Source organism: Nelumbo nucifera, chromosome 8, assembly GCF_055504915.1.
Source record: "Nelumbo nucifera cultivar China Antique chromosome 8, China Antique-T2T, whole genome shotgun sequence".
NCBI lineage: Eukaryota > Viridiplantae > Streptophyta > Magnoliopsida > Proteales > Nelumbonaceae > Nelumbo > Nelumbo nucifera.
This window is the reverse complement of record NC_142656.1, coordinates 29,619,279-29,636,407: the sequence shown is the minus strand read 5'-3', so window position 1 is coordinate 29,636,407 and position 17,129 is coordinate 29,619,279. Positions and strand designations below refer to the sequence as shown.

Here is a 17,129-nt window from a genome sequence, read left to right as displayed (position 1 = left end):
GGCTAACAAGAAGGTTTTCCAACTAATTGGCAACCTAAACTAGAGTGGAACTATACAACCAGTGTTTTAACTTTTAAAAGCACAAGGCACAAAAAAAGTGCAAGGGGCCTTTTGTGCCCAAGATGCAAGGCACAAGGCAAGGTGTGCTTCTTTTTCAAGAAGGGTGCAAAATTTAAAAAGAAAAATCAAAATAAATGCAAAAAATCAAAATAAATGTTCAAAAAACTAAATGTTCTTTTTTCATGCTTGTACCAGAAAAAGAACTAAATGTTTAAAAAAGCCTATTAGCTCAAACTAAAATATATAAACATAACATATGAAACATGTTTTGTGACATTTGCTCTTTTGAGGCTGAATCATCAAACCACATTCCTGCATTGTAATTATACCAGCAACATCTGGGCATTGGTTCCAAGTGCGTTTTGGATGGAAGCGTCCTTCCAAACATGGCAGTGAAGTTTTTATTGGCCTGGCAATTGGTTCAGGGTTCTAAAAAGTGTGGTATGGTTCTTGAAAATGACATTTTTTTGGATTGGAAATGGTAACTTCATTAATACAATATTAAGTACATCTGTCAACCCCTAAACAGGTATTGAGTCCCCAGTAATCTTTATTACAAAACTGCCCAGAATAATACTCTCCCTCGCAGTCCCTTGTTTAAATGTTTAGTCAACATATCAGCTAAGCCATTAGCTGATCTCCTTGTCCATTTGAAGCATGCACCAATCTCCCTTGTTATATTGAGGATTTCCCTCATAGGCGGTCTATAAATCCAGGCTCCCAACTTACCTGATTGCAGCCAATCAATTAACCATTTAGAGTCCTCTCTCTATCTCAACTTGGTGTAACCCCAATTGTTTGGCATATCTAACACCATGAAGCAAGGCCATCACCTCCGCTCTCAATGAGTCCCCCACTCCTATTGGCCTCAAAAACATAGCCACAATTCTGCCATTTTATCTCTGATTGGTGGGACCATAACTCCTGCATAGTAGGTTTTGTGGAGGTTGTAGTTGTCACCACTCCCCAATTCCTGTAAATGTCTTCAGCTGAGAAGTCTTTAAATAAATCCAAAGTTTTCAACCATTTAATAGTCATAATGGCTATTCTGTTTACAGTTTCCTCCTTGGATTTCTCCACTCCTTTGAAGATCCTATTGTTTCTTTCTTCTCAAACCGACCATAGGATAACTGCTCTTGTGGCCCTCCACACTATTCTTCCACGCTTCTTTGGTTGCCTAAAAAAGCTTGGGTCAAAAAGGCTTACTACATCCGGGGGAGGCCTCCACCTGCAACCAAAGATAGAAGGAAACCATGTCCAAAGAAAGCACACAAATGGACAAGAAATTAATAGGTGTGTGATCGTCTCACCAAAACCCAAGTAGAGGCTACAAACATGAGGTGACTAGCAAAAATGTGGCCTTTTTCATTGCAGCATATCTAGAGTTGATTTTTTGGAGAACCACCTCCCAACAAAAAGCCCGAATTTTTGGAGGTACAGGCCGACACTAAACCTCTTTTGGAGGAGGAACAAATGAATGAGGACAAAGGAAACAAGTGAACACACACCGAATGGGTAAGGTTTCCAAATTCTACTGTCCAAACAAGATTGGTCCAAATAGGTTGACCCTAAAAGGTTAACTAATTCATCCTCCATTGTCATTTCCAACTCCCTTGGACACTCCTCAAACCCAGATCCCAAGAATTATCAATAAAAACTGAAGAGATCACTCTTCTTTTGTTTTCGAACAATGAATAAAGTGTAGGGAAACATATCACTAAGGGGACTCTCTCCAACCTAAACATCTTCCCAAAACAACACTTTGTTCCCTGCACAGGCATCAAATTTAACGTAATGAAGGAAGGCAATATACCATGAATAGCTTTCCAAGGAAAGCATCGAGAAGCCCTAGGGTCAACTCCTACATCCCAACCATTGTCTACCAATCCATGAATGCTGACAATCACTCTATGCCAAAGCTTATCTCGTTCCAATGGCAATCTCTATAACCATTTCCCCAATAAAGTTGTGTTTCTTACTCTAATATTTCCTATTCCTAGACCACCTCCCACTTCACTAAATGGTCCTTTTGGGCGTCTCTTAGTTTCCAAAGGAAGTCCCTCATAATCTTCTCTAGATGGTTTGCCACTTTTATCGGTATCCTAAGGGTAGATATGAAATAAACGAGTAAGTTAGCCAATGTTGACTTTATTAGGGTTATCCTACCTCCCAAAGAAATGTAGTTTCTCTTCCAATTCGCAAGTCTTTGTAAACCTCTCAACCACTAGACACTAGAAGCTATTTGTATTTGGATTTCCTCCCAAAGGTAGTCCCAAATATTGTAATGGCCAATCCCCTACTTCACACCCCAATATTCAGCAAGCAGATTCACCTCCTCACTCCTTAAATTTACTCCAACCACACAACTCTTGCCCCAATTAATTTTAAGGTTGGAAATCCTCTCAAAATTATGTACTATCTTTATTAGGTTCATAAGTTCTTCTGCTCTTCCTTCAAAAAACAAGATAATATCATCTGCAAATTGTAGATGTGTAACCACCACTTACTTCCAACTCTCCAACCTCTAATCATATTGTTTGCATCTGCCCTTATGACCAATTCACACAACACATCGACTACTAGAGTAAATAGGAAAGGGGAGAGAGGATCTCCTTGTTTAAGGCCCCTTTTGGCAAGAAAGAATGTTCTTGCTACTTCATTTACCAAAATTGAGAAATGACATGAAATGCAACCCTTCACCCATCTATACCATCTTGCTCCAAATCCCCTACGCTTAAAAATGTCCATCAGAAACTCCAAATCCACCATGTCATAAGCCTTTTCTAAATCCAACTTACAAACCAATCCTTTTGCTTCTCCCTTTTTCTAAACTCTACACATTCATTGGCAATGAGAATTTGATCCATTATTTGTCTCCAAAAAACAAAAGCCCCTTGATTTGGAGAAATCATTGAGAGAAGTAAATTTTTTATTCTTAGGGCCAAAACCTTGGAAATGAATTTGTACATGCTTCCTATTAGACTTATGGACCTGAAGTGCTTCGGCTAGATTGCATCGACTTTCTTTGGTATCAACACAATGAAAGTTGCATTTGCACCCGAGTTAAATTTGCCCCTCTCTTAGAATTCATCAAAAACCTCCATCAAGTCATTCCCAATTATCTCCCAACAATCTTGATAGAATGCCATCATAAAACCATCCAGTCCTGGGGCTTTAGATCTCCCCGTCGAGAAGACTACATTTTTCACTTCCTGAATCTCAAATTTCTTTTCCAAGGATTCCAACATCTCTCTATTTCTAACCCTCCATTCCAGTCCCTCTAAACCTTCTCTTAAACTTCTCAAACCCTCGTAGAGTGTTTTGAAATGGTTCACAAAGGCATTAGCTATGTCCTCATCTCTTGTCAATACTTGCCCATTCCATTCCAATTTCAGCACCGAGTTCTTCCTCTTTCTCCCATTTGCCAACATGTGTAAAAAACTGGTATTACCATCCCCTTCCCTTACCCATTGACATCTAGATTTTTGTCTCCAAGTAACCTCCTCTTTTCTTAGAATGTCTTCCAGATCCTTTTTCAATCCTCATCTCTCTTCCCTAACTTCTGAATTCAAACTTCACTCAGCTTCCACACCATCTAGCTCCTCTATTCTACTAAGGATTTCCTATTTTCTTTCTTCAATCCTTCCAAAAATCTCTTTATTCCAAACCTTAACTCTTGCTTTCAGTATCTGTAGTTTCTTATAGAATCTATAACCCCTCCACCTGAACTCCACTTGATCCTCCTCCCACCACTCCTTCACCTTTAGTAAGAAATCAAGGTGCAATAGCCACGTATTCTCAAATCTGAAAGGGCAAGGACCACCCCCCACCCTCTCTTGGGTCAAACTTATTAGGCAATGGTTTGAAACTAGTCTCGACAGTGCTGTGACCACTAACCCCCACCACTCCATTTCCCAATCAGTTGTGAAAATGAATCTAACTTCCAGGAAGTGGGGGCTTCTTGAAATTTTCACCAAGTAAAATTTGCCCTTTGAATAGGTAGGTCCCGCAACTCAAAGGCTTCTACAAAGAGGTTAAACTTCCTCGTACTCAATGTAATCCGATGGTTTGGGTTGTTTGATTCACTCAAGAATCTTATGACACTAAAATCTCCCCCCCCCCCAAACACCAAGGACCATCCCATAAACCTCTCACTGCTGCTAACTCCTCCCAAAGTCCCTCCTTTTCCTTATAAGAGGTGGGTTCATGCACATTAGTTAAAACCCATTCTCAAACATCCACTCTCCTCTTCAGCTTTATGGACACAAAATACTTCCCAATTAACTCCTCAGTACACTCCAACTCTGCATTTTTCCACAAAGTTACATTTCCCCCTGATGCTCCCCAAGATTGTGTGTATGCCCAACTTACGTCTCTAGCTGACCATATACTTCTCACCCTTTTCCTATCTAACTCGGACAGCTTAGATTCTTGAATCAACACAATGTCTGGTTTTTCTCTTCTCAACAGATCCCTAATCACTCCTCTTTTTTTGGCTTCCTAACCCTCTTACATTCCAGCTTATCAAGTTCTTGGACACCAAAAACAAATGCACCCTGAGCAGACAATTCCACTTACCATTTCTTCCTCAACTTCCTTCCAACACTCCCTTTATCATAATCCACCTCACACTTTAGACCTTCCGCCTCACTTATCCTTTTCTTTCTCTGTTTTTTTACTCCATTACCTCTAACCCTAGACTCTAGCTTCGCCTTCCCCTTTTTCTTTCTATTGGAACCATTTTTCTTTTTTTCCCCTTTTCCTTTTTTTGAACCAGCTTCTGCTTTTATTCTTCCATCACCCTTAACTTCCTTTTCACCTAGGACTCAGTGTATCACCCTCCTCATCCCTTTCATTCTACTCACCATCTCTTCCATTACCTGAATTCTAAACAGTTCCATAATCAGTTCCCATATTCTATCCCCTATTTCCATGTCTACAATTTCCAAAAACAGATCCCCAATCACCTCTGCTTTTGCACTTGATCATCCTGATTGACAGACTGCAAGGTTGGGCTAGTCTCCCCTATAGGCACAAGACAAACAGGACTAGAACAAATATTAATAGCAACAAAAATCCGGGACCAAAAGAGAATTTTGTACAAAGGATTTACCAGAGGAATTGGCGAGTCCTTAAACCCAATCATTGGGCTTAAGCCGGAGGTAGCCATGGGAACGGAGCAGTTTGTAGATCTACTAAAATTTTCTGGGTTGACTTCATAGGTCCTACTAATACGCTGTATTTGATCTCGTTTTGAACATAGTTCTCCTCTATTCTCTGTCTAAGATTTAACTTCCTCCAAAGTGGAGCCTAATCTTCCTTCCTCTTTCACAGACTGGACCAAGAGCCTAGGAAGTGTGGTAGAGAGCTCCTCATCAAACAGTAGCCTCAAACCATCTTCTGCTTCTTCCCCAAGTCGAGATTGGCACTTTGAACACTGCAAAAGCTGGAACCACCAGAGTTCTCTCCTTCCATACTTCCCTCCAAGCTTATCCACCCCGAATCAATTATTTCATCCATGTTCTTCTTTCGATTGTACCTTGGGTTTAGCTTCTCTGGGCTGGTAGAGTAGAAAACCAGTCACCCAAGCAAGCCCCAAACTAGACTCTGCCTTCGAGCTTGCTGCTGAAACTTTGCATTGGGAGGGAAAATTCGCCACTGCAGCTTTGGTTTGGGATGATGACACACCCAAACTTAGGTCCCCTAACACTCAACCTGTTTTAGTAATCATGTGATCACTTAATTGATGACATGACTTTCTTTTTACTTCTAAGATCTCCAAAAATAATGGGCATGGCCTATTAGGCCTAACAACACCCCCAATCTCTTCTAATGTATGTGCCTATTTAAGGCTCCTCGTGACTGGACCAAGTCATTCAAAGGCCCACTAAGATTAATTTCTCCTTCTCTCCCATTTGTCTCCACCCCTGAACATTTTTTCAAATTTGAATCTACCACACCTCTACCTTTTGAAGCCATCAAAGCCTGAGCAAATGTTTTACAGACACCCATTGAAACTCTGCCTTGTTGCTTCGAATTACCCAACTAGGAGGTAACTTGATTTACACCTTTCCAAATCTCAGTCTTTTCAGTTTCCTTATTCATGAAAATTTATGATTTTCTCTGTTCTCCTCTATCTCTAAGGCTGCCTCGAGACCAGTTTTTGGCCACATCAGCTTCATCTTCTCCAGCCCTTCCTTCCTTCTACCATCAAGCTTCCACAGAGGTAGCTATCCAAGTTCTGAACATCTGACATCTGAGAAAACTTCTACAGTACGTGGGATTGGTTCTGGCTTCGCTCCATACACCTTAATAAGTACTGCTCGGAGGTCTGATGCATCTACAGCCGAGACTTCACCACCAGACAACTTTGCAATTCTGTTAAATATCTTGTCTGACCATAGATAATAAGGCAGCCCCAGAATTCTCATCTCAATGCAGTCTGTTAGGTCAACAGTTTTCTCATTGCAACTTGGGGACCTTCCTACCATTGCCAATCCTTTCTTTGTTACTGCTGACACTGCTTCAAAGTCCAGCCAGGGACTTCTACAAGATACCACAGCCTTCTGCCCATTAATAGGGCTAATCTGCAGTGTTTCTGAGACCTTCAACACTTGTTGAATCTCTTCACCCAGGGTTTTCCAATCTGTAACTTCTTTGTTCAGCGAGACTACTAGCTTGTTCTCCCACTCTTTTTTGGATTTATTGAGCCACAGTCTCATCGGCCCTAACCATGCATCAATCTGAACATTCTTAACTGTATTGGTTTCCTTTTTTTCCTTTCCAATCTGTTTCTTCCGCCTTCTCTTCAGGGTTCTTCTGACTCTCTTCCTTTCTGAATGGATAACTCCTTTCGTTCCTTAACACTAGAAGCTCCTGTATTGCTTGTATTATTTTATCCAGCCCGAAGCTTCTCTCCCTTCAGGGAAGCATGTGAACTGCTTCAGTCCTTCTCCATAATATTGGTAGATGCCCACAAATCTTCCTTTTTTGTTCTCTTTTGTTTCAGCAGAATACCTTCTTCCCTCTTCCACAAGACTACACTTCCATTCTATTGTTCTCAAGGTTCTATTAGCTCCCTCCAGAAATCCTTGAAACCAGGAGATTGCTCTCTCTTCAAGAATCAGCAAAGCTTTTCTCAGCTCCACTACCTGCAGAGCAATTCTTCTTCTTGTCCAAACTTCTCCCAAAAGAAATGCTTTTTGCCTCAATCTTCAAAACTCGTCTCCATCTCCTTGCTGGTGCAAACTCCATCTCCTCTGGACTCATGGTGAATTTGTGCAGGACTATGAAGAACAATTTATGATTTCATGTTGAAGCATTTATGAATTTCAAAATAAACGGCTCAATAAGTTTTATATGAAGCTTCTCCATGTCAAAGTATTGTTGAATCCAGTTTAGTGAACAAAAGTAATATAGCGGTGAGTTGCAAGAATGGTTAAAATGACAATTTATTTTGAACCACACAATGCAAAAGAGGCTGTTCTGTTCATGGTTCATGACATGTGAGCATTGATTTCATGATCCATGTGTATATGTGCTCTCACTATCTCCTTTTGATCATACTGTCATCATCAAATAGAGACATTATAACCAGTGTTTTAAAAGCGCAAGGCGCAAAAAAAAGCGCAAGGGCCAATTTGCGCCTGAGGCACAAGGCGAGGTGCACGCCTTTTTAAGAAAGGTACAAATGTACAAAAAAAAAGTCAGAAAATTCAAAAAAATGCAAAAAATTCAAAAAATATTAAACATAATGTTAACAAAAATTATAAACTTAAATTTTAAAATAAATGATTTAAAAAACCTATTATCTAAAATTAAAATACATAAACATAACATGTAAAGTGTATTCAAATGAAAATTTAAAAATAAAAGCAAACATATAAAGCATTTTCAAGCATGTAAAACCCACAATCTCTTTTTTTTCCTTAATTGCACTGCTTCAAGTAGTTAATGTGATGTAAAACATATTGCATTCTTGATTCTCTGAGTCGCATTTGTACCATTCCCCTCGAGGCAAGCCCGATCAAAGTCTATGTTAGGGTCTGAAATTCTTATTTCTCACATAAAAAATAATAATTTTTTATCAAAAAAATAAAAAATAATGATTTTATAACTTTCATTGCCTTTTAAGAAGATATTTTATTGCAATGAATGAATGAACAACATTAGTAAATAAGGGGTTCTCACATAAAAGGCAATGAAAGTTATAAAATCATTATTTTTTATGTGAGACATAAGAATTTCAGACCCTAACATAGACTTGTTTGGGTTTGCCTCGAGGAGAGTGGTCGGGGGTCCAGGGGCGGAGCCCCCTGCCCAGCCGTTAGACTGAAAAAAAAAGCAAAAAGCACAAAATTTTAAAAAGGTGCACGCCTGGGCTGAGGCGCAAGGCGCACCAGACGCATGCCTAGGCGCACTAGGCACGCACCTTTTGAAAGGGGTGCACCTAGGACCTGGGCGAGGTGCATACCCCAAAATGCGCCTCGCCTGTGCGCCTAGGTGTGCCTTTTAAATCACTGGTTATAATTGGACCCATACTGGTTTGCAAGAAACACCATATAACTGCCATATCATATTTACATCAGCAAACCATGTTTCCTGGTTGAGAAAGCTATAAAAGTTATGTTCAAAAAAAGTCATTTTGCTGGTTCTGGAACCATAGAACCAGCAGTAGTATACAAATAACATACAGAACACTGGTTGTGTTCATGAACCAAATAAAACACAATTACAACCACAAACCAAACAGCCCCTTGGTGATTAAGGCAAAGTAGTGTGGAGAATTACATCTCTGTTCATATTCTGGTGCATCTGGGCAGAAAGAAATGTGCATCTACACAACCATTTGAAAGGAGATAAAAACTCTTATCTCCCCCATTTTTGTATCCTTACAACTTTGCCCAAAACATTTGATCCCTTCCCACTCCTTGTTTTGCTAAATTGTCAGTGTAACTGTTTGGAGCCCTTTGTAATTCACTGAAACCTCACCTCCATACTTCTTGTTAGCCACCTAAATCTTTTGAATTCATTCTTATAGGACCATAACTCATCTTCCTGTTTCTGCAACCATCCTATCACTAGTTTTGAATCCCCTTTGAATGATCAACTTGTTGAGGCTCATACTCTTTGCCCTTTGCATAACTTCCATTATTACCATAACATCAGTCCTTAGTGAGTTTCCTATACCAATTGGACCCAAATGTAGAAGAAAAAATATGGCCTTCATTCCTGAGGGACCCAGGTTTTCCATATTACTACAATCAAAATTGAGTTTTTAAATAATCTTTCAGGTGTTAACCACACTCCGCTGATCAAGTTCTTTGGGGAAGTCCATGCTACTTCCCTCCACTTTCTAATGATATCATTAAAGATGAAGGATGAAAAACTCTCCAAAGATTTTGATCAGGACACCTTGTTTCCATAAATAATAGTATATACAAATTATATTTTTGTACATTCCCATTTTACAGTTCCTTGGTGTACATGGAGACCAATAGTATATGCAAATTATATAGTCTGCATGCTTCAGTCACATGGGTATTGACATTTGCAAAATTCTAGTGGATCCCTTTCCAAAGGGAAACTGTGTAGGTAGGATATGCATTTGATATTAAATCCAATGGGTTAATGGGGATTCATTTGGGTTAAAATTCTGAATCAGTTACAAATACAAAAAAAAAAGATGTGCTTTTTTCCTAGTTAAAGAGATGAGGTTTCTGGAAAGGAGATGATCTTTTTTTTCCTGATCGGTACTGCTAAGTATTTTATTGGATGTAATAGTGAATGATACACAAAAGAGCATGTACCCTACACCTCTTAGAGAATTAGATCAGCCTCTGTTGCCTATCCCATCGACCTTGTCCTTTTACATTCTTTCCTTTCGACCTAACAGTCCAAACTCCCTGGATGTTCCAAAAATATAATTGTTCCCTTTGTGTTCTGTATTTGGCTAGTTCATCAACTAGTCTGTTCACTGATCTTTGAACCCAACAGAAAGTTGTTTCGAACCATCAAACCAACTTTCTACTTCTCTGATTGTATGCCTATATTATCATGGCCATATATTTCAGTCAGACTTTTTCTACATTGCCCATGTTTCTTTTATTACCCATCACAAAACAAAAGAAAAACAAAACTAAGGAACCAAAACCTAGGACTGGTATCAAATACCAGCTTCATCATCACTAACTGTTAACAACTGACCACTAAAATTTCCTATCATCATCATCATAATCTTCTAAGACTTGTCCCATCTATATAGGGTCAACTACATGAATCCTGCTTTGCTGTTCTGTTCTGTTCTGCTCAGTGCCAGAAGTTTCCTACCCAAATAAAAAAATAAAAAAATAAAAAAATAAAAATCCAATGCAAGATCAAGTGATTATTCAATTGAACTTTAATGGAAATGTTCAATTGGATTAGTTATAAGCAATGATTTCACACTGTGCCATTTGTAGATCTTTGCTGGAGCTTTATTGAGATATTTATTGATTGTATAAATGAATATGGTAAAAGAAAATTGTCACAATCATTTAATTCATTATGATAAAACCGTATAAATGCAAGAAGACAGGATCACTTGAATACAAATGCTGCTGGGAAGAAAATTAAAAGATAAACACTAATTATACTGTCAATCAATCAATCTTAAAAGACTAAAAAGTAAGCACACACCGTATGAAAGCAGTATAGTTAGCGTAAACACTTCTACGCATCTCTTCTGCAGATGCCTTTTTCAAATCTACAAGATACGCACATAACTGCCTTATTTCCTGAAAATAAATGCAAATAACAATATTATTATATTGAGCCAAAAAAAGTTAAAATGTGATTCTCATGGATTATGGATTTGCTGCACTTTTATTGCAAAAATAAATTTATATCAAAAGCAAAAAATTAGTATACAAAACATATACAGGCATTTCGTCCCAAGCAAAAGGCGAAATACAATATGCAAAAATAACAGTGGCAAAAAGGAGACAAAACCTTTCCTAAAAATAATTTGAATGGAAAGTGTAAAAATAATTTCGTGGAATATCCGGGGCTTGGGCTCGGGTAGAAGAAGAGTAGTAGCAGGCGGTTTTTTGAGAGATAAGAAGGCCAACATACTAATATTACAGGAGACTAAGCTTCAGAAGATGAAGCATGGAGTGATCTGCAGCGTGTGGAGGTCTGAACCTTGCGACTGGCTGGCTGTGCCAGCTGAAAATACAGCAGGGGGAATTGTTTTAATCTGGAATAGCCGAGTCTTCAAGTTGGTGAACAAGGAGGTGAGCCTGTTCTCTATCTCAGCAAAACTTATGTTGTTGCAGTCCAATGTTCCTTTTGTGGTGTCAGGGGTGTATTGGGCCGACTGTCTCTTCGTTGAAAGAAGCTTTTTGGGAGGAGATGAATAAAGGAGGAAATGGGATGGTGATTTTAATGCAATTCTAAGGCAGGAGAAAAAGAAGAGGTGCAGGGGTACAAACAGGGGAATGTGGTTGTTTGCAGACTTCATTCAGAGGTGGGAACCGCTTGACCTACCACTGAGTGGAGCCCTGTACACCTGGACCAACAACCAAGAGACTCCCTCTCTGGTTAGCTAGATAGGTTCATTATCTCTACAAATTGGGAAAACCTCTTTCCCAATACTTCTCAGGAAGCCTTTCTGACTACATCCCTCTGCAGCTGATAACTGGTAGCACTAGGAAGAAGGCTCAACCCTTCCAGCTGGAACACTGCTGGTTGGACTTGGAGGACTTTGAAGCAAATGTAAAAACCTGGTGAGCAGAGGCTTCGTTTGAAGGTTCAGCGAGTCATATCTTAAGCAAGAAGCTTCAGTGGGTGAAAGGCAACATTAAGAAATGGCAGAGGGATAGGATGTCAAAAGATGAAAAAGGAAAGCTGAATGTTTGAAAATCATATCAGAGATCGATTCAGAGAGGAAGACGGAGCTGTAGGGGAGGCAAAGAGAGTGGAGAGACTCAAGGCTAAGAAGGATTATGATTCCTTAACTTTTCAGGAGGAAGTGAAGTGGAGACAGAGATTCAAGGCTCTTTGGTTGAAATCGGGGGACAATAACACTGCTTTTTTTCAAAAGTATGCAAATGCAAGAAGAAGGAAGATCATCAAGAGGCTACAAGTAGGGGATGTTGTAGTGGACCAGGAAAAGGAGATTGAAGAAGCTATTGTCAGTTTCTACGAGCAGCTTTACAGTGAACCGTGCAGAGTTAGACTAACTTTGGATGATCTCTACTTTGAGATGTTGTCTGATCTTCAGGTGGCTGAGCTGGAAAAACCCTTAACTGAGGAGGAGGTGAAGAGAGCTTTAGATGAAATGGAGGGGCACAAAGCACCAGGCCCTAATGGCTTCACTACCCTCTTTTTTAAAAAATTCTGGGATATTCTAAGACCTGATCTGATGCGGTTTCTGGAGGTGTTTCATCATTCTGCAGCCTTCGAGAGAAGTTTGAATGCTACCTTCTTATCCCTAATTCTGAAGAAGAGTGGTGCAGTGGAGATGAAGGACTTTCGTCCAATCCGCCTAATTAGAAGTGTATACAAAATTCTGGCTGAAATTTTAGTCTCCCGGTTAAGGAGTGTCATGGACTATCACATTTCCATTTATCAAAGGGTTTTTGTGCATAACAAACACATTCAGGATGAGGTGTTAATTGATAATGAATTAATTGACTCTAGAAGGAGAAGCAGCGGGAAAGGCTTGGTGTGCAAAATAGACTTAGAAAAGGCCTACAACAATGTTAATTGGGCTTTTCTGGATTACATGATGGCTAAAATACATTTTGGTAGCAAATGGAGAAATTGGATGAAGGTGTCTGTGACAACCCCCAGGTTTTCTGTACTAATAAATGGTGCTGCTAATGGGAACTTCAAGAGCTACAGAGGGTTAAGGCAAGGTGGCCCTTTGTCTCCATTGCTCTTTCTTGTTGTAATGGAAGGCTTAAGCAGGCTGACTGCAAGGGCTGCTGAGGGTTAATGTGTTGAAGGTGTCTGTGACAACCCCCAGGTTTTCTATACTAATAAATGGTGCTGCTCATGGGAACTTCAAGAGCTACAGAGGGTTAAGGCAAGGTGGCCCTTTGTCTCCATTGCTCTTTCTTGTTGTAATGGAAGGCTTAAGCAGGCTGACTGCAAGGGCTGCTGAGGCTGGGTGTGTTGAAAACTTCAAGGGCAGCAACAATGGTACAGAAATCCCTATTCTGCAGTCTGTCGACGATACTCTTTTCTTTTGTAATACTTCTTCAGATCAGGTAACCAATCTAAAGCTCTTGTCGTGTTGGTTTGAGGTGGTTTCTGGTTTAAAAGTAACTCTAGCTAAGAGTGAGTTAAAGGCAGTAGGGGAAGTTGAGAATGTAGATGATTTGGCAAGCCTTTTGGGCTGGAAAGTGGGCCAGGGCCACCTTCCCTCTAAGTACTTAGGACAGCCTCCCAAAGCCAAGTGCTTTTCAAAAGCCTTGTGGATTCCAGTCTTAGAGAAAGTTGATTTGAAGCTAGCCTCCTGGGAGGCTAGGTATCTGTCTAAGGGTGGAAAGGTAGCACTAATCAAAAGTGTACTAGCCAGTCTTTCAACTTATTACATGTCCATTCTACCCATTCCTGCTGAGGTAGCTGACCAGATAGAAAGGAGAATGAGAGACTTCCTGTGGATTGGATAGAAGGACTCATCCAAGTATCACTTGGTGAACTGGGATCAGGTCTGCAAACTGGTGTCGCTTGGAGGTTTGGGGCTAAGGAAGGTCAAGTTGTTCAACAAAGCTCTGTTGGGAAGGTGGCTTGGAGGTTTGCCTTGGAGCCAAATACTTTGTGGAGGAAAATCATAGATGAGAAATTTGGTGTGAGTAGAAATGGATGGGACACTGATCTGTCACTGTCTACCTATGGCTTCAGTTTGTGGAAAGGCATATCTAAAGTTTCAAGTAGTTTTAATGGGGGGCTGCTTTTCAAAGTAGGGGATGGAAGGAAAGTGAAGTTCTGGTTGGACTCTTGGTGTGGTTATTTCACTTTAAAAGACAGATTTCCCTCTTTGTACAGCATGGCAGAAAACAAGTTGGCCTGGGTGGCAGACTGCTATGAAGTGAATGGTGGTTCGATTTGCTGGAGGCCATCATTTAGAAGGGATTTCTCATTTCAATGATTCGAAGATCAATCAAATCTCCAATTATTAGCTCTGCTGCAGGTTCAGCCTCTGGAGGTGCAGAATCAAGATTCAAGACTTTGGAAATGGACCCCCACAGGGGCCTACTCAGTCAAGTCTTTTTACAAAGGCCTGATTGGTGCCTCAAGGAACCTTTTTCCCAGCAATGCCATTTGGGTTTTAGCGGCTCTTTCCAAGGTGAAATTTTTTGCTTGGGTGGCAGTGCTAGAGAAATGTTTAACCAAGGACATGCTTTTGAGGAAGGGGTACCCTACCCAGGATAGATTATGTGTGCCCTGTAGCAAGGAGGATGAATCAGAAAGTCATTTGATTATTCACTGCAGCTTCAGCTCATATGTGTGGTGCCACTTTTCAAGGGTTCTGAACTTGCACTGCCCCTCCTCTGTCAAGGACTTTCTGCTAGAAAGGGGTATCCAGAGTTTGTCAAGGAAAGGGAGAATATGCTGGTCAGCAGTCACTTTAGCTGTCTTGTGGGCCATCTGGTCAGAGAGGAACTTGAGGTTTTTTGAGAAAAAGCTTCACCAGATTCTGTGGTGATCAATAGGGCTATTGAGATGTTAAGTAGCTGGTTGTCTATACATCATGTACTTAGAAATGATACTTTGTCTTCATTTTTTTTATTTTTTGAATATAGACTTTTTTTTTGTGGTGGGGGGGAGGGGGGCATAAGCTTTTGTAAGTACATATTCTCATGTAGAGCCTCTTATTATCAATGAAATTATACTGTACCTGTTTCAACAAAAAAAAAATACCACCCATAAAAGCAACTCTAAAGAAAGAAAGAACAAGAATCAAAGTGATACAGTGATGACGCTAAAATCCAGCAAAAATAATGGCTCACCCAGGAACACCAACAACACGACCACTTCATTGTTCCTTAATCTCCAGGAACCAAAACCAAATGCCTTATAGCAATGAAGCTAAAATCCAGCAAATCGACCGACTGACCAACTCAGGAACACCAATAACAGAACTACTTACATCACCCCCAAGCTCCCAGAAGCCAGAACCCAACCCATAAGAAAATATCTGTGGTAAATGTAGAGAACGGCCATGCTTAAGATTTTAAGAGTGATCGTGCATTGTTTTACCTTGAACACACAATATTATGAATTAATCACTCACTAAGAAATGTCATAACAAAACTTCAAAAGAACACAAATCATAGAAATTTGAGACATCTTCTCAAGTTCTAAAAATACTAGAAGTACCAACCACATATCCTTCAGTAAAGTTGGAGGTATTAGGAGTAAGTATTGGGAGGATGAAGACCATAGTGAAAATTTTTAAGTTGGAGGCGTTAGAAGTGAATAACAGAAATAAGAAGATGAGAGTTCGGATGAGCTCTTCTGGTTAATTAGTTGTATGGGCCATACATAAACAGCCAGGAGCAATTGCAGCCTATGAATCTTTCACCCAAGGGGTAAAATGAAAGGCAAGACCTTATATATTTGATTGTAAAGTTTAAGTGCTATTACATTCTCTGCGTTGCTTGCTTGAGGCAAGTTCACGCAAATAAACTTCTATAATTTGTTGTTACTAAATGGGGCTAGAGGCGAGATAAAAACTCTGCGTCCATATAACTAATGAGAAATAAAAATAACTCAAAAGAAAATAATACATCTCAGTCAAAATCCTCATCTAGAAGTCTAGATTGAACATAGTTTCAATTCGAATATTTATTTACGTATAAACAAAGAATGTGTAGCTTAAAGGATGATTATGATAACAATTTAGTAGCAACTTTTCTTGATAAATCGTTGAGGAAACTCAGTCAAGCCATGGAACAAAACTTTTGAAACAATTCCAAATCTATAGGAGAAGATGATACACCCCTACAGATTTTCAGTTTAAGCTTGTAAACTTAAGAGCTGGATTACCGTTCCAAACCCAGGAAAAGGACAAGAACAAAAATCTAATCAAACTAACTAATCAAGCCTACAATTTTGTCATGCTTAGACCCCAGTTCTCATCAAATTCATACCAAAACTAAAAATTAAAGGGTTGATTCAACCAATTCCAGAAAGATTTAAAAAAAAAAAAACAGTGAAATTAACATCACAAAGTAACAAGCGGAGGAGAAAAAAACAGACCTTCTCGTTCAGAGACTGACATTTCGACTGAACATAGCCGTCAGGATCAAAACTATCAATCATGAACACATTCAGCTTATCCTCAAGATGGACTCCATTCTCCAAAGCATTGCCGTTAGCCGCCGAACCCTTACCAACCTGACCCCTCGACCGAGACGACTTCACCGAGGCCATATCTCCCTTTAATTCTCAGCTCAAAGACAACTCGACCCGAGACGAACCAGCTAAGACTTGGGCTTCAACTTAACCAAAGGACATGATCCAAGAAGCAGATCTGAGGATACAAACTAGGGTTTCAGACCCATTCCATCGAAGAGGACCAACCCACCATTACAGGGGCAATAGATTAAGGATTCCAAAATTCTCTTCTATCAGAATCAAAGAAGAAAAATAGTTCAGGACCGATACGCAAGCAAGTTCACAGAGAGAGAAATAATTAAAAAACAAAAACTAAAAAAATAGATACTCGTGTTTGTCTTGAAATTGCTTTGACTGCTTATTTAACGAGAGAAAAATAAGAATAAAAGAAACGACTGATGTCTCCGCCAGCCAAACTCTTCAGTACCCACCACTACCCAGGGAATTTCGCTGTGGAGAATCTTTGAGTGAGAGATTAAGATGGTGTTTGGGACCCATGCCGATTTTTCATAAATCGATGCCACGTAGAGCATCTTTAAATCGCTGATTATTTTGCTGTTTGGTTGATTAATTTTTGAGGAATCGATAAAATGGGTCAGAAATCAATTATTAAAATCGAGCTGAAAATTAGTATTTCCTCTTTTCAGGCCGATTTTAAGTGATGTTTGGCATAGATGTTG

General features: G+C 39.7%; 1 protein-coding gene across 2 annotated transcripts in view; it reads right to left on the bottom strand.

Annotated features, from left to right (window-relative positions):
- Window positions 1–16,917, bottom strand: part of LOC104586692 (exocyst complex component EXO84B-like) — a 37,510-nt gene extending 20,593 nt beyond the window's left edge. The window contains exons 1-3 of one of the 2 annotated variants that reach the window (XM_088893094.1): window positions 16,778–16,917; window positions 16,312–16,679; window positions 10,738–10,835 (exon numbers count right to left, since the gene is read on the bottom strand). In XM_088893094.1, the coding sequence (XP_088749220.1) occupies window positions 10,738–10,835; window positions 16,312–16,485 (272 nt within the window). In that variant the 5' untranslated portion in view covers window positions 16,486–16,679; window positions 16,778–16,917. Of the gene's footprint in view, window positions 1–10,737; window positions 10,836–16,311 lie in introns of both variants that reach the window. The other variant, XM_088893093.1, reaches the window with a different exon arrangement.
- Window positions 16,918–17,129: the final 212 nt, after the last annotated feature.